General features: G+C 44.6%; 1 protein-coding gene across 2 annotated transcripts; it reads right to left on the bottom strand.

Annotated features, from left to right (window-relative positions):
- Positions 1-12,878: 12,878 nt before the first annotated feature.
- LOC147418909 (alpha,alpha-trehalose-phosphate synthase [UDP-forming] 5-like) lies at positions 12,879-18,124 on the bottom strand. Of its 2 annotated transcripts, XM_086506388.1 has the most exons (4): positions 17,219-18,124; positions 14,858-17,123; positions 13,731-14,004; positions 12,879-13,594 (listed from the first exon to the last, which is right to left on the bottom strand). In XM_086506388.1, exons 2-4 carry the CDS (start codon positions 16,861-16,863, stop codon positions 13,271-13,273), a joined length of 2,604 nt encoding a protein of 867 aa, XP_086362514.1. In that variant the 5' UTR covers positions 16,864-17,123; positions 17,219-18,124; the 3' UTR covers positions 12,879-13,270. The 2 variants fall into 2 exon arrangements, with proteins under 2 accessions (XP_086362514.1, XP_086362513.1); XM_086506387.1 differs by having other exon boundaries at positions 14,858-18,124.
- Positions 18,125-18,339: the final 215 nt, after the last annotated feature.

Here is an 18,339-nt window from a genome sequence, read left to right on the forward strand (position 1 = left end):
CAAGCAAGGTAACGCGCGCTCTCTCTCTCTCTCTCTTTCTTACACACACACACACACACACACACACACACACACACGAGGAGGGGAAGGAGAGCCAGGTATGCTCCTTCCCTCTCCTCACTGTCATGTTCCCTTCCCCCTCTTTCTCTCTCCCTCTCTCTCTCTCACACACACTAACACACATTGTGTTTTTGAGAGAGAGAGAGAGAGAGAGAGAGAGAGAGAGAGAGAGAGAGCACAAGCATAAGCAAAAAACGTACACACACATGCATAAACAAAGAATGCACACACACATTGAGAGAGGAAAAGAGAGAGAGAGAGAGAGAGAGAGAGAGAGAGAGAGAGAGAGAGAGAGAGAGCATGCATAAACCAAAAAACTCACACACATGCATAAACAAAGAATGCACACACACATTGAGAGAGGAAAAGAGAGAGAGAGAGAGAGAGAGAAGAAGAAGAAGAAGAAGAAGAAGAAGAAGAAGAGAGTCTTAACATCGTAGGAAACTATCCCAAGAGACCTTAAAGATCTAGTCGACAGGAGTTGAACTCAAGACCTGTTATTCATGAGGGAAATGGCATAAGCAATCTATCACACTTCGGTGATAGAAAAGTTATACCATTTTTCTCCTTTTTTTATTGGTGTGCACACACACCCACACACACACACCCGAGAAGAAGAGAGTTTAATTTAACGTTGCAGGAAACTAATTAAAGAGACCTAAAGATCTAGCCGACGAGGAGTTGAACTCAAAACCTGTTATTCAAGAGGGAAATGGCATAACCAATCTACCACACTTGGGTGATAGAAAGGTTATACCATTTTTCTCTTTTTATTGGCGCACACACACACACACACACACACACACACACACACACACACACAAGAAGAAGAGAGTTTTAATGTCGTAGGAAACTATCTCAAAAGACGTTAAAGATTAGGTTAGATGTAGACTTATGTTAAATTAGATTTAGGTTTATTTAAGTTAAGTTAAATTAGATTTAGGTTTATTTTTAGTTAGATTTACGTTTGATTAGATTTAGGGTTATTTACGTTAGATTTAGATTTACGTTATATTAGATTAAATTTAGGTTTATTTAGATTTATTTACGTTATATTAGATTAGATTTAGGTTTATTTACGTTATTTACCTGTTATTGAAGAGGGAATGGCATAACCAATCTACCACACTTGGGTGATAGAAAGGTTATACCATTTTCCTCTTTTTATCGTTTAAGATAAGGTTAGATTTAGATTTATGTTAGATTAGATTTAGGTTTATTTAAGTTAGATTAGATTAGATTTAGGTTTATTTTGAGTACACCGAAGGATTATACTGCCTACGCGTTTGAGAGTGGCCGGTGTCTCGATCACTGCGTCGGAGATGCTTAGGAGTGACTCGAACACTGCATCGGGCTCACCTAGAGGCTTGGATGATGAGCATTCATCGGACAGGGTTGCTATAGTTCACGGGAGGGACATGCCAAAGTGATACGCCTACCTCATCAATCGTATGTCCGATGAGACCATTATGACCCCTAAGGGGAAGCAAGTGATGGGCCGCATACAACAGTTGTGTAGATGTGAATGGGCCTCACATATACAAATACTTCAATGCAAGAGTTTAATACTCTCACCTCTCCACCCCGTCGATCCATGACGCAGGTGATGGAAAAAAATTCTCCTCGAAGCTGGCCCAACCGCCACTCCCCAGGGAGGAGAGGACGACCAATCCAGACAGGTGGTGGCAGCAAAGTGACGCAGCAAGAGTTTGCATCAAGACGGGGAGTGGCGGTTGGACCAGCTTTGAGGAGGATTTTGTCCCATCAAAGCTAGTATTAAACTCTTGCATTGAAGTATTTGTATATGTGAGGCCCATTCACATCTACATAGCTAGTAGCCCCATTGATATGTCTTTTACTCTTCAGTGGAGCGAATCACCACATGTTCAATTAGGTTAGATTTAAGATAAGATTTTGAATTGAGTTTTTATATTAGAGTCTAACTTCAAGATTACGGTAAAAAAATTAGAGTTAGATGAACGGTGAAAAGATCTACTGTGAAAAGATGTTAAGATGCTGTGAAATGCTACAGCTAGAGAAGAGGCAAAGGGGTTTTGTCCACTACATGCACTATCATGTAGACGTGGGTGTGTAGATTTCTTGTACCCACAAATATAGGCATTGACCAATAAAGACGAGATTATAACCCGGTGGTTCTGATCTCCGTGCACCTCTAGACCGAGGTGTGCGGGGATTGGACATGACTAGAGAATGTGAGGTAGTTTACAGTGTGAACAGAGAGAGAGAGAGAGAGAGAGAGAGAGAGAGAGAGAGAGAGAGAGAGAGAGAGAGAGAGAGAGAGAGAGAGAGAGATAAAAGACGAAGAATGCCAATAGAAGATTAAATTTATTGTTCAGGTTATAAGATTTTTGCCCTCATTATGAGTAGTGACAAGGATATGGGGCCGTCCAACCGAAACGAGGATGTGGGGCCGTCAACGGGGATCTTATGTCCTTGTAATCTATACAAGCATGATGTGCGAGGGACAAGACGCATTTTTTTGTAGCACGTTCGTGAATTTGGCGAGTTCGATCCATCTATTATAGATCGAGTTGTTGCCAATTATAACTCGTAGGACTCTGACGCTGGCCAACAGGCAGCTATCTTGCAACCCAATAGACGTGTTCGCAGGCGCTTTGGTCAAGCAGCGTATGTGAGGCCACAAGATGTAGCCTTTGAAAGCTTGGGGGATGATCATGTAGACCACATTCCAAACGAGGCAATGTTTGAGCCCGAGATTGATGAAATGATCGAGATGATCATGGATTCAAAAAGGCTTATCTATGATGATATGAAAAGTGAAGCCGATACACCATTGTATAATGGAGCACGTGTGTCTAGATTGAAAGCGCTCTTGGTTCTTCTCAACATGCAGGCAAAGTTTGGACGGAGTGACACTAGTGTCACAGCACTTTTCAGGTGATCTATTACAATTAGTTTACTTCAATAAAACTCTAAATGTATAATGATCTGATAGATTTTTACACAATTGTACCGTATTTTTATGTTGTGTAGATTGCTCAAAGAGCACATACTACCAGCTGATAATGTGATGCCAGATTCCCGAGAGGAAGCAAGAAAGATTTTACGAAACTTGGGGATGGATTACAATTCGATCCACGCTTGTCCTAATGACTGCATTCTTTTCAGAGGGGAATACATAGACATGGAGAAGTGTCCGAAATGTGATTCCGAGAGATATCGAGTAGATCTCCACGGAACAAAAATTCCGCAAAATGTTTTTGCAATATTTTCCTCTGCTTCCTCGCATCAAGCATTTCTTCGAATGTAAGTCCATGGCCGCCCTAGCATCATGGCATGAATAGAATAAATCTTCGAACGGTGTGCTACGGATTCCTGCAGATTGCGCAGCCTAAAAACATATAGATGGAACATGGTCGGATTTTGCCAGGGAAGCTCGTAATTTGCGCTTAGGCCTGGCTATGGATGGCGTAAATCCATTTGGTCAAAGATCAACATCTTACAGTGTATGGCCCGTTGTCATCGTCAACTACAACATTCCCCCGTGGTTGACTACGAAGAAGGGGCACCTATGGCTAAGCTTGATTGTGCCGGGGCAATATAAAGTGAAGAATATGGATGTGTATCTTCATCCACTATTGGAAGAGCTACAACAATTGTGGATTGGCATAAAAGTGGTGGATATGAGCCGACACACAGGTCGACAGAATGCTTTGATCAGATGCATTCTAATGTGGACCATGCATGACTATCCCGAACTAACAGAATGCTCAGGTGATCTATTGACACTCCTCACTCAGACACTGTAAACCTTGGTTTTTCTCAAGCTGATCTATTATCATGTGTAAACATGCAGGGCTTCAAACAAGCGGATACAGAGCATGTGTCACATGTGGACCTAGATTGAATGCACATAGGGCGCCCTCATTGAAGAAGCAAATCTACAAAGGTCATCAAGCGTATCTTCCAGAGAATCATGTGTTACGCGATGGCTTTTTCGGAAGAGAGCCACCGAGGATGTTTGCACAAGCATGGTTAGAGCAGAAGGGGATGTGTGATGACGGATTGCCCCCAACGATGAAGAGGCTATCTCTATGGTACGAGTTACCATACTGGCCCCGACTCATGATCAGTCACTTGCTCGATCCAATGCACATATTCAAAAATGTGGGTAATCTACTATGGGATCATCTGACTGGCAAGAAAGATACTTTGGGAGCCAGGGTTGAACGTACATTGGAGAGTGGCTAGACGGATTTGATAAAGCCCGGGATACGTTATGGCAAACCATAGATGATGAGCGCATATCTGGGATTGTCATGTGCAATCTCGGTGTTGAGAAGAAGATGACGGAAGATCTAAAGGCTAAAATCAACTGATTTTGCATGCTTCACAATCCAGTGATGCAAAAGTGGATTTCACAATATGAGTATGCAAAGCAAGAGCGACAAAGGGCACGAATTGGGTGGAGACGGGGAAGACGACCACCAATGCACTATCCGACGGGTCTGGAGAGCCTACCAACATTCATGAGCTTAAGATGGTTGCACAACCAATTAAAAAGCGCACAATAGTGCGGTGAAGAAGTGACTGAGGAAGAGTGGGAGTACTCTCGGGGTTGCGCGACCAAGGTAAGTTTGCAATGTACGACTAGTGACTTTCTAGATGTTTGAACGACCACTCATAATCTTTGTTGGTTGTAGTATAAGTCATACACAACAACATGGTGTAAAGATCGACATTTTAGGGTGGAACGGATCGACAAAAAGCGTTTTACTCAAGATTGTGGAATCATGGCAAAATTTGAACAGTCTAGTCGATGACGGTCCTCTGATGCTGATCTTGTGGTAGCAGAACTCACTTACTTCGGCACGCTACAAGAGATTTTGAGGATCGATTATAGAGGATTTTTTGTTGACTTGTTCGACGTGCAATGGTTCAAGATAATTATGGAGGGTCACAACGCTACTGTGCGTAGAGGAGAGTCTGGTTTTCTTGAGGTGGATTCAACTAAGAAATGGACCGACTAAAGAGACCCGTTCGTACTACCTAAGCATTGTGAACAAGTAAGTATGTAAATAGTTAACATCCCATTTTAGCATTTATGTGCTTGGAAGCTCTCATGTAAGTTATGTGGCTTTGGCAGGTGATATTTCATCCTACAAAGTCTGCATCAAACTGGTGGTACGTCATAGAGGTAGCCCCTCGTAGTGCACGGACGTATGAAGGCTACCATGTGCCAATCACAATGGCATCAATGGAGGAGATTGGAGAAGATGCTCATTCAGAAGCCGTTGAGGTGGTGCCAGACGAACATCAAGCTGCTACTCTCTATGGGGTGCATGCAGAGGATCTACAAAATGAAACAGAGGACATCTGTTTAAACGGAGAGCTCTATATAGATATAGGAAGTTATGCTAAGCTATGCGAGGATGAGAGAGAGATCTCTTAAAGCCATAAATATTGTATTTGAACAATTTTGCTACGTTTTGTAAAAACTCTGGCTCTCTAAGTACCTTCCATGTTGTATAACGCTCTTTTTATTTTGCGCTCACATCCTGGGCAATCCATGGCCACATGCAGCTCCACCACCTGGTTTTTCGACTGCAAGATTTGATTGTGTGCGCTCTCTCTCTCTCTCTCTCTCTCTCTCTCTCTCTCTTGAAAATTTTGTGTTATTGACTTGCCTCTTCCATCACTCAAGTTGAATAGAAGAAGAACGCGTCATTGTATTTATATGCGTCATTGTGTCATTGTATTTAATGGTCTTTGCGTCCACTCCACGTACGTATGCTCTAGGTATGTTCTCACAAGCAGGGACGACGAACATCTCCTCCTTTCTCTCTCTCTCTCTCTCTCTCTCTCTCTCTCTCTCTCTCTCTCTCTCTCTACTTGTCCATGTTTTCTACTCCATTCATTCAATATTAAGTTTAAATGTTCGTGTGTTTAAATATTAAGTTTACTTGTCTATGTTTTCTACTCCATTCATTCAATATTAAGTTTAAATGTTCGTGTGTTTAATGCAGGTATGGATGATGAGGAGTTTCTTTCTTCTTTGTCACCCTAGCAGAGACAGTGGTACGTGGGGCGTCATCGCTCTAGCGCACCATCGCGCGTTCCTACTCCATCCGCATCTCCCTCTGTTTCGGAGTCCTCAGCGCGCTCCGAAGCTTCGGTGTCGACGAGACGATCTTCACACTCGTCTAAGCGTCGGCGCTCTAGTGGTGGCGGTGGCGGTTGTTGTGGAGATGCCGCCGCCGATGCTTTGACACCGCCTCGTGTTCGACGAGGCTCTTTACCCTCCTCTTCTTTGCCCGTCCCGACACCAGCCACGACATCGCCATCGACACCAGGTTTTGCACGGCTGACTGCCGTTCCTAGCGGCTACACACCACTAGCTACTCCTCCAGGAGTCACTCCAGTGGACACTCCTCGCTTCGGGGCTCAGACTCCAGTGGAGACATCTGACGTCCGTCCCCCCGTCGACACGCCGTTAGAGACCCCTGTCGGGACACCCAAGTTCACGCCTCAGCGGCGAGAGGGCTTGCCTTACTCCGTCGACTTCAGCGGCGGCATCATCTTGGATGATGAAGGCAAGAAGGTGATTTCTTGCATGCGCAGTCTTTGCTCTCAGGTGTTTAGACACTACATACTAAACACCTGGAGTGAAGTACCGAATGATTTAAAAGACAGAGTCATCAGCATGCTTCATGACGCGTTTCCCGTTCCAACATAGGATGATCGCTTCAATGAAGACGTGATGAAGGTTCAAATGCGCGAATACTGCAAGCACAAGCGTTCCGAAGTGCAAAAAGCAATCAACCAGGGGTGGAACAGATCAGATTGGTTGGCCAAAGAAGATTGGAAGAATGCGAAGAAAGCAGCGCGCGAGAATCCCGACAAGTGGAAGCAACAAAAGGAGGCAGCCAGAGCGCGAGTAGAGGCAGGGAGCTCGCACCACTTGGGGAGCGGCGGGTGGACATCATTTGATGCCGATTTTGTAAGTGTTTTCGCATTGCTCTCTATGTTTGATAGTTTAGGGTTTATGAGTTTTTAAATTCTAACATAATGGATTCTTGACAGTGGTCGATGACAAGACGTGATCCCACACTGTACGAGTGTGAGTACGCAGGCAGGAAGGGCTTAAACGTCCTTATGGACATTTTGAGTTCTCGCGGCGGCATGGTTAGTATTAGGGTTTATTCTTTTCTATTTGTTGTATTGTTTTATAAACATCGCTATATGTTTATACTTACAAAAAACTATCTTATTGTTTTTTTTGCAGAATCCGACAGATACGCTGCTTGGGATGAGACGTCTGATTAGACGACGTCAGTTTAGCCATAGCTAGATAGCATTAGTTTCTTTTTGTCATAGCTTATGTATCATGAGACGACTTTTATACGTTTTTTTGAAAACCATGTATATTTTTTAATTAATGACAATGGTTTGTAACTATTACATTTGCAAAGTTTAACAATCAAGTGATTTTGCCTATGTGTACGATTGTCATTGATTTACTTTCATCAATTCATGCTTGTCAGTTTTGTATCTTTATTTTGCAAATAATACGTACTATGGATGATGGAGTTAATGGTTATATTGTCTTGTGGGTGACTATTTTGGGTCTATATCTACCTTTGCACTTTTTTTCAAAGGTGAATCAATTAATGAAACATTCAATATGGTTGATGGGTGTGCCCTGCCACCAGATTTTTTTTCTCTAGGACGTCGCTATATAAGGCTGATCTGTAGCGTTGCTATAAACGTCGCTATAGATGGCTCTGCAGCGTCGCTATAATCGTCACTATAGGCGTCGCTATATAGCGACGATTATAGTGACGCTTATAAAGACTGTTATAGCGATGCTTATAGCGACGTTTTCGTATCGACGCTCTTAGCGACGCCGGGGGTTATTAAAACCCAGTGTATTTCCGTCGCTAAAAGCGTCACAAGAGCACACAATCTCTTGTAGTGTTGGTTGATTTAGGGTAGTAGGGACCAAGTAGAAGTGTTCCCACAACTTAATACATCATGAGAGAACCTGTACTTTGTTGTAATAACCTATTTTTGACCTAAAAACATCTTTTTTGGGTTGCTTTGGCACTCTAGGTATCCCCGATGACCCCGGAAGCAAGTGGGGTCGTGATAGAAGTGGAGATTGTCCAAAGAAAACACCTTTTGCTTGCTGTCTAGCCACCTGCGCACGTCGTTGTGAAACCCTAGGGCTCTGATATCAGTTGAAAGCGCGAAGCAGAGGGTACCGATAGGTGCGCGTTGCGATGTAGTGCAAGATTGGAGCAAGAAGCAGGAGACGGAGTGTAGCAGAGAGGAAGTGCTAGGGATTGAAGCAGGGAGAGAGAGAGCTCACGTTTTTGGAAAAAACTCAATAAGGGTTTTCCCACTTTTATTATAAATGACTTTAAAAAAATGTTTCTAGGTTCACAAAGTATAAAAATGTACAAAACGGGGTTATTTAGGCCTTTAACCCAACATTATAGTCAAGGCAATGTGAAAAGAGGTATTTCAATATTTGGGAAAAAGGTATGCACTGAAGTGTTAAGTAATTCGGATGGTCAGGTGGTAAAGATTTGATGGCAAATGAGAAGTTATGGTAGATTGGTGCTCTATACAAAATCCTTTGCTTTATGCATAGATCAAATCAAAATGCTTAACGAGTATCGATGATTAATGGACCATATAAAGGACAAAAAAATTGATTTGTCCATGATTATATCCAGTAGATTTCATTGTCTTGAACCCTTGTAAGAAAGAATGTTTCACCTATTCGTTACATATAGAGGGGCATTTTTGGACACCATGTAGCATCATCATTTACCAGCCACCCGACAAAAGAACCATAATGAGAGAAGGCCAAATAAAATGTCATCAAAGCTTTCTCTGAACTAGCAGTTCCAGATGGGGTAATGCAGGCAACCGTTTGGCACGATTGACGGAGGTTGAGAGCCAGCTGGGGAGTAGGGACTCTAGTGAAGGCCACTGAGACCCACACATCGCAGAGAGAGAGAGAGAGAGAAGGGGGTAGGGGGGGCTTGGCTTGTAGTGAAGCTCCAATCTGATGATATTAGACCCTGAACCTTGATGGATAAGGTAACTATCTTTGGGGGGGGGGGGGGGGGAGTTCTAATCTAATAAGATTCACGGCCCCCAGACCTTGGACCTTGATGGGGTAGGGAATGGTCCTTCAAGAATGATCATTCCTTGTAATATGTGCGACCACATGGCGACGGAAGTCGGGAGCCATGGTGGGAGCACATAGCATGGAGGAATGGTCCCTGAAGGACCATTCCCGACCGTCAAGAGTCGAGGGGAGGGGGTCAATAATGAATTGAATCGTGTACAGGCAGCACGATTGCGACGTCGTTGACATTCTTTGCGTTGGTCCCCATTGTTCACATGGGCCCCTTTGCGTACTGCCTCTGCAGAGTTTGACAGGGAGATGGACGACACGGGCACACCGTTGATTTCCGGCTTTAATCTTGGATTCGATTCACCTGGATGCAATGTCAGCCCTGCATACTTTGCTACGATCGGTTCTACGGGCCCATCTTCAGAGTGGAAGAGACTCCTCCTCTATGGCGTTAGTCAAAGGCAGCTCCCCCCTCTGCAATGCCCCCGGCCCTCGCCTTCTTACATCGCAACCGGACAGCCGGACATGCACATACAAGCAGACTTACGACACTCTCACGCTGAGTCCCGGTCACAGCTTCCCCAGAACAGCGTTCTGCTGCAGCAACCGGAGTGAAGGCGGCAACTTCCTCTTTAGTGCAGGCTACTTTGGCGTTAGCCGCACTCCCATTTCCTTCTTGCAGCAGCTCCGGCAGCGTGGCCACGCCGGCAGCTTCTCCGACTGCCTGCCCCGCATGTACTCGCCGGACACGTCGATGCCCACGTTCGGTGCACCCGTTCCCCCAGACACGGTCAAACGCCAGCACGTGTACGTCGAGCTGACTGGAATCAGCGTGGCGAGCAACCCAATTACTCTCCCCCCGTCCGTTCTCTTCGATATCGACCCTGCAACTGGCGATGGTGGTGTGTTCTTCGACTCAGGTACCGTCCTCAGCAGACTGCCTCGCGCTGCTTATATCACTCTTCGTGAGGCTGTCAAAGCGGCCATCGCTGCTGATGCTAGGCAGCTTCGTCCGACCACCCCCTTGCGAGGACTTGCTACCGCCGGACGGGTCATCTATTCGATGGGGTTCCTTCTGTTTCTTTTCACGTTGCAGGAGGCGCGACTGAGTGGAGGAGACAGTAGACAGTAGACAGTACTGAGGGGAGGCGACAGTGAACTGCAGGAGCCATTCCAGCAGCACACCTCCTTGTCTGCTGGCTGCTGAGGTGGCAGATCCTCGATGCATATATTCAGTGTGCTGATTTGTGCACACCTTATTGGAGGGAAGCTGTTGATACTCCATGCGCTGAGGTGGCAATCATCCAACAACTGCATGGGAAAATTCTGCTCAGGAAAATGCTGTAGATGGACGGGCTAGATTCTCTTCCCCACGACCCCCGACCTTGACGGGGTGGGGAATGGTGGGGAGCAGGGAGCCATGGCGGGAGCAGTGATTACGAGGAAATGGTCACTGACGGACCATTCCCGGTCGTCAAGTGTCGGGGGGACGGGGGCCAGTAATGAAAACTGAGTGCACTGATCAGAGCAGACTGAAGCGATGACAAGGACATCAACGTAGGCAGTCAGGGGGCCACTTCATCATTCGTTGACTTGGTTGCAGTTGAACCTGCACGCTTGTGAGCCAGAGAAAGGCTCGTCGCAAGATGGATCCTTCACAAGATAGTCTGTCACCAGCGCGAAGCTTCTCAAGCATATCAAGCAACTTATCCAAACAGCATACCACAACTCAATGGCCTGCAGAGCACACGGATTGCGACTGCTGACTTGGCTGAGTTTCATTGCAGGACACTGCAGAAATTCTGTGCATTGATATTCCAATCGCTGATGTGTCAAAAGCAGCTGACATTCTGTGTGCTGATTGGGGGGGCCTTGATTGGTCGATATCATGCAGATTATTACGCATGCTGATTTGGCAAGCATCTAATGATTGCACAATATATTACGGCTGATAAAGTCAACTAGATAGACGGCCAGGATCAGCAGCCCCCTGACCCCTGACCTTGACGGTGTAGGGAATGGCCACTGCAGTGGCCATTCTTTGAAATAATGGGCGACCGCATGGCGACCGACAGAGGCCGGGAGCACATTATTTCAAGGAATGGCCACTACAAGGCCATTCCCGGCCGTCAAAGGTCGAGGGGAGTGAGGCCTTAGTGCTCTCTGAAGTACAGATACAAACTGTGCAGATTCTGAGTGCTGGCGTGGCAAAGATTCTAGAAGCTGAGGTGGCAAACCACGAGCGTATCCAGCTGTAGCAAATTCTGCATGTTGATGTGCCTGAAATTCTGCCTGCTGAGTTGGGAGGTGTTCATTGGTGTGCAGGCCATGCACATTTTACCTGCTGACGTGTTGCAAATTTGTTGACTGCAATGCCAATTCTGCAAATAAGAGCATGCAGATTGGAGGGCTGAGATCACTAGCCCCACGACCCTGGACTTTGACGAATAAGATAACGATCTTGGGAAAGAGTTATGCTCATATTTGTAGCATTTATTACAAGATCTCATTGGGCTGTACTGAAAGAAAAGGGCTCCCCACCTTGGTCCAATATTAAAATCTTCATTGTTGGGGTTTATATCGTTTAATTGGATGTGCAAATGCCGTGCTTAGCCTATGTGTCACTATCGTTTTCTTGTTGCAACTAATCACAACGTGGAAGTGCTGTGTACTACGCGATGCCTTCAATTTTGAAGAATGAATGGGAGATTGTAATTTGAAGGCAAACGGCTATCTCAAGAACCAACACACCCTAGCCTATCTTATGATTAGAACACTTACAAATAGGCCAAAATAAAACGTTTAAAAGATAGCCAGAGTATCAATGACTTTTGGTCCATATCACAAGTTTCTGGTATTTTCCAATTTGAGAAGTAACTCTTTTCTCATGATTTTTCACTATAGGGTTCACATCATCAAGCTATCGCTTGGGAGCAAGTGGTGCATGCTTGGCTAGGTGTGGGTTGGGGGTAACGGAGTGCCAGTTCGCGGGGGGGGGGGGGGGGGGAGGAGGGCAATGCCCCTATCTGCATCTAGCTAGGCATGCACTCTCCCTCACAACAACTTATGATGTTGCCATACTCTGCAATGTGGAGACTTTCATGAGAATTTGTCAAGCAAATTCAATTTTTCATGATTATATTAAGTAGATTGTAACAAGGTTGATGACCCGTGTGGGAACGTCAATGTTTCACATTTCTGTTACATAGAGTGGGTATTTTTGGATACCATGTAGCATCCTTTACCAGTCACCAGACAAAAGATAACGGCACATGCTTACGACAGACAAATAAAATGTCACAAGTCATGGAAGCTTTCTGTGAATCAGTAGCGCAAGCTGGGGTAGGGAAAGGTAGCTCTGTGACTTTTCCATGCAATCTGAGCAACCAGTGGGCACGATCGGTGGAGGGTGGGAGCCGGTGAGAACTATGAGACTAGGAAAGGTCACTGAGCGACCTTTTCCATCCCGTGGAGGTCTGGGCCAGGGCCATGTATAGGCCTCACTATGACCACCATGATGGAAAATGCAAGAACAATGGAGGGACCTCAGTTAAAACATAGCTTATATCTGTCTCAACCTATGACCACAACATGCGTACATACACCTACAATGCCTCCCACTACTATACAATAGTTGTGAAAAGTATAATACCGACTAGGCATCCAGCAACACCAAAATGGGAGATCTTCAGAAACCCACATCCATCATCTTCAGACCAAATATGGAATACAATGATGTAAAATTCTCAGCATATCAGCATTGAGACACTAAATTCAAACAATCCAAACACAGCTTGGCTAACCTTCGATGTTCTTGAATCAACAGGATTAAGCTGAATCTCTAATCTCTAAGCTTTGCTAATAAAAATACGTTTGAGATATAACTCCATCTCCACGATGGACAGCTCTTCTTTTGATATGAAAAAAGCACTGACCAATATTTACATAGTCTAAAATCTACCTTCCTTGCATTTGTACAAGCACTTGACCAATCTAACTCTTGTAAACCAGGAAAACCCATCAAAATTAACTAACTAAGACAGCTTAGCATGCAAGAGCCCCTCTTTGATCGACCGGTCAGAATGAGCTTTCAAAGCTTGCATGGTTGTTGGCGCTCCTCAATCCTGCCAATCGTGAGACGGAGGCCATCCCTTCTAAAACTTTAATGACTTCGACTGTATCATCAAGATAGTACTTTGCCTTACTGGGCTTCTTTCCCACCGTGCAAGCAAACATGTCAGCAACGGGAGAAAATGGAGGCTCTGCAATTGCCGTCGCAATCTTCTCGAACATTTCTTCATCTGACCTGTCATCTCCGCAGCACAGTACGAAGTCCGGAGGTGCACCCTTGTTGACCATCGAGAGCAAGAGCTTCTCTGCTATCACTCCCTTGGTGACACCCTTCAAAAATCAGAAACTATTGAATATACAGCAATTGCAGAAGTGAAGATATCCAATGAGTATTGCATGCGCACACACATAAAAATAGCAATGACTAATGCAAGTCTATATTAACCCTTTAGAGAGAGAGAGAGACCTGAGGTTTTACTTCCACCATTTGCTGACCCATTTTGACAGAAACTGGTTCATTAGCAAGAACACTTTCTAAGTGATCCAAGAGCTCTTTTGCTTGCCAGGATCCAAAGTCAGGATCTGCATCCTGATGATGCCAAACAAGAGCACTCTCCTTCACCCCGATAAAAGATCCATCTGTCGTCTCTGTGTACAAATTCATGACAGGTTCCGCCACATCTTTCCAGCTAAAGTCAGTTACTGGAACGCTGGTTTCCCAATCTGCACCCCGATGCCATCTATGCAAGCCACATCATCTCTTAGGGTAGAGGACCATATTAGAGACAATTTGTCAAAAAAAAGTAACTTTTGGGGGGATTTTGCAAAACTAGTCATGAAAAGTTTCCTAATCATCACAGCCTTTATAAAAAATCGAATTAAACAAAAGAAAAATTGATATTTTTTTAAATTCAACTCGGTGCTCTATTTGACAAAAGACACTTTTTTCGGCTTCTACAGGCATTAGAGACGGTGATGGCCTAGTAATGGTGTGTTTTTTAGCAAACCACAAAAGGACACATGAGCAAGATTCCAAGCATAATCTATATTCCATATTAGACGGTAAGGCCTAATAATGGTGCGTTTTTTAGCAAATCACAAAAGGAGACATAAGCAAGATTCCAAGCATATTCCATATTTGTCTCTAAATTGGGGATAGATTCATTTCCTCACCGAGCATGTCTTATAATTGGTTCCTTTACCCCATCATAAAAAGACGAATTAAGCAATAACAAAATTGATATTTTTCAAATTTATCTCGATGCTCTATTTGAGAAAATACACTTTTTGTGGCTTCTTCAAGCATTAGAGACTGGTCAAGGCCTAGTAAGTAATGGTAAATTTTTTAGCAAATGAGCAAAGGACACATAAGCAAGAATCCAAGCATATTCCAACTTTTTGTCTCTAAATAGGGGGTGGATAAGTCTCCTTACTGTCGCCCCTGCAAGAAGAACACAAATACAGACATATACACACCTCCTTTCAGCATCACATGCAATTCTCAGGCTTCAGCATTGATTACATTTAAGAAAGAAGTCACTTAATCTACCAGATATAAGACTGGAAAAACTTTTGCAAGATAGCTGAAAGTACCTGTAAAAGTAGCCATGCTCTGCTGCTAGTCCCAAGTTCTCACATGCTGAAAACCATTCACCAAGAACTTGCCGGGTCCTCCCACTAACGATGAAGACGCGATTCTTTGGATCACTGCATAGGACATTCAGAATTTCTATAACCTCATCGCTAGGTGTTTTGTTGATGGATGTCTGAGGCATCATTGTGCCATCATAATCAAGAAGAATAGCCCGCCGCGATGTCCTCCTGTAGGCTGATGCTATATGTTCAGGAGAGAGCTTTCTGAAGTCTGGATCTAGTGCCATCACTCTGAAACTCAGCCCAAAACCAATGCCCCATGAGCGCCTTTTTGAATGATCCTTACATGTCCTCTCCAAGTCACCCATGAAGCTTTGTGCCCAGTATGCAACATCATGTGTGCTGACATATCGGTAGTGCTTATCGTGCCTCATTTGCTTCTCCGCTTCTGGTAATCGAAGAGCCATGTTGAGTGCGTCCGCAAGGCTGTCAACATTCCAAGGATTCACTCGGATAGCTCCACTAAGAGACGGTGAGCAACCTATGAACTCAGATACTATCAAAGTGCTCTTTGGTAAGGGGATTTGAAGGGGATCCTGTTCATCCTCCTCACTTATAGCTGCATGCCCTTGCCGACACACGATATATTCGTAAGGGATTAAGTTCATCCCATCCCTCACAGCTGTTACAACACAACACTCGGCTACAGTGTAGTAAGCAATGCGTTCTGAGAGGGAGACATGACCCTCAATTAGAACAACAGGCTGATAACCCTCTTCACCATACTGTTCATTTATTCTTTCCACCGTGGCATGCGCCTCAGTCTGTATGTCCATAACATCCTTGCCATGACTGCGGGCTGGGTTTGCAATCTGTACCAACACAACTTTCCCTCTCCATTCTGAGTGTTCCATGAGAAGCTGCTCCATGGCCAACAGCTTCAACCCTATGCCTTTGAATATGTCCATGTCATCCACTCCTAAAAGCACCAATTTCCCTCTATACTTTTTCTTCAGGTCAAGTATGCTTACCTGTGTGCCCGAAAGATTCAAACAAGCCTGCAATTGATCCATATGTATACCAACTGGCATGATCTTGATGTTGACGGTGCGGCCGTAGTACTCCAAACTGATGTATCCTCTCTTTGATTCATATTCTAGCCCTAATATTCTTCTGCAGCACGACAGAAAATGCCTCGCATAGTCAAAGGTATGGAAGCCAATCACATCAGCATTCAAGAGGGCACGCAGGATTTCATCTCGCACAGGAAGCGTGCGGTAAATCTCAGATGAAGGGAAGGGGCTATGAAGAAAGAAGCCAAGCTTTACGCGGCTCCACTTCTTGCGCAGAAACGTAGGTAGAAGCATCAGATGGTAGTCATGCACCCAGACAAAGTCATCATCAGGGCTTATCACCTCCATCACTTTCTCTGCAAATATTTTATTCACAGAGACATAAGCCTGCCATGAGAGGCGGTCGAAGCGGCCCCCATGATCGGGAGTGAGTGGAAGCATGTAATGGAAGAGGGGCCACAGTTGCTGCTTGCAAAACCCATAGTAGAACCGGTTCCGCACATCAGGAGAAAGAAATGCAGGGACACAGTTATATGCTTCTAGGAGATAGGAAGCCACATCGTCCTGATCGTTTGGCTCGATGTCCACCTTCAAGCAGCCGATGTAGACAACCTCCATGTCCTGAAGAAGTCCATCTTTGAGCTGCAGAAGAAGAGAGTCTGGATCCCAGCTAAATGACCATCCTAACTTCGTGTCGGGCTCATGTTCTGCATTCAACGGCAGCATGTTGGCGGCTATGATGCACCGATCTTGGGCAACAGAGGAAGCAGCTTCGGAGGCTACACTTGTGCTGTTGTCGTCATCTCGCACTTCGGACAAGATGCCCGGGACAGTCATCACTCGTGGCAAGCGCCTTGGTGCTCGCGGGAGTGGGAGGGGGGGCGGAAAATCTGATGTGAGGTCCAGCAAATTGGAATAAGATCTTGATGACATCTTGGAAAACAGGGGCTATGGAAGTTACTGATCAAAGTGTGGTAGATATTCTAAAATGGAGTAAGAGGTATCATTTCATGGTTGTGGGTTCTAACAACAGTTACATGATGAATCTCTTCTGATGAGAATCCATGATTTGGGCCTTCCCAAGTATGTACTGAAGAGCTTAATGCCTGCAAAAGCTCTGAAGAAGATTTTCGAGCATTAAAATGTCCACCTAGTATATTTCTATGCACAGCATGTGTCCTGTTTGATCACCCCTGCTCATAAAACCCTAGCTCACTTAGGTCTTGCCTGCTAGCAAGCTTCTCACTTGAGAAGTACAAACTTAAGAGCTGAATGTAGAACTAGTTACCAATCAAATTTTGTGTTTGTGCAGATTTGTGCACACGGCTGTGTTCACCGATTGACCAGTGACTTTGTATAATCCTCGGGAAGTTGCAGCTTCAACCTGTGGAAATCTTTGTGGAAGGAGAGATGCAGGATAGCCGCAGAGGAGGCTAGGCACTTTCCCTCTCTGTAGAATGGTTGCAGAGCAGACATCCTCCTCTTGGCAAGTGAGACAGGCTATGGAGCTTGAAGAAACCCTTGCAGAAGAAAAATAATCATGCAAAAAATGAAGAGATAAATGGAACTCAAAACATGAAGGCAAGTATGAATGAAGCACATTCTGCAAAGAGTTAGGGTGTTGTGTATGCAAAAATCCTCCACAGCCCACCTTAAATTGTATGTTGTGTATTTGGATCAAACACAAATATGGAAAAATTAAGGCAGGTATGCTACTATGATTAAGAGAAGCTCACACATAAATAAAGGGATTGCCTTCAATAAACCCTTTTGACACTTTTGAACGCACACACAGACAGGAACCAACCAGGACCACCCATGATCAGCTAGAATCAAACTCAAAGAAGAGAACTTCAAACAAAGGGAGTGATATGCTCATGTGAGCGGATTTGATGGCCCAGAGAGTTGTAGTAGTAGTAGATTGCAAATCAAAGTCAGCTTTGGGGGCAGAAAAGCACATACAAAAAAAGAAAAAAGTGATTGGAAACAAAGGGAAAGGATGCCCCCCTTTAAACAGAGGAAAATTTCTCTTTCTGTGTGCAAAAATGGGGTGCTTGGAAGTGGCTAAAATGGAGCAAAATTTGCTCAAGTCTGTGGCGAAATTGGGTAAGTAGAGCTCTCTGTCTTTGTAGTGAGCTTCAAGAGGTTGCCCAGCCTCTCCGCTGACTACTTTCCCAAAGCCCACATAGAGGAAAAAGCAAAAGAGCCTCCCTTTTTTCTATTAAAAATTCTCAAGCCTTCCCTGCTTCCTACGACTTCTATGGAGCCTGCCTGCGTCCAAAGAAAGCGGCCAAACAAAAAATAACAAACCCCCTTTTAAAATTTAGAAAAAAAGCACCAAAATGTTTAAACAAGCTATTTTGCTTTTTCTTTGGGCTGAAAATGCAAAGCCAAGCAGAGTAAAATTCA

Source organism: Adiantum capillus-veneris, chromosome 29, assembly GCF_014529385.1.
Source record: "Adiantum capillus-veneris isolate H3 chromosome 29, ASM1452938v2, whole genome shotgun sequence".
NCBI lineage: Eukaryota > Viridiplantae > Streptophyta > Polypodiopsida > Polypodiales > Pteridaceae > Adiantum > Adiantum capillus-veneris.

Bases quoted from the DNA above. Each gene is read 5' to 3' on its own strand.
- LOC147418909 (XM_086506388.1), bottom strand. From the start codon at position 16,863: ATGTCATCAAGATCTTATTCCAATTTGCTGGACCTCACATCAGATTTT. The intron at 14,005-14,857 runs GTACTTTCAGCT...TGGCTTGCATAG, and splicing joins GAGCATGGCTACTTTTACAG to ATGGCATCGGGGTGCAGATT. The intron at 13,595-13,730 runs GTCTCTCTCTCT...TGATTTTTGAAG, and splicing joins TGGTGGAAGTAAAACCTCAG to GGTGTCACCAAGGGAGTGAT.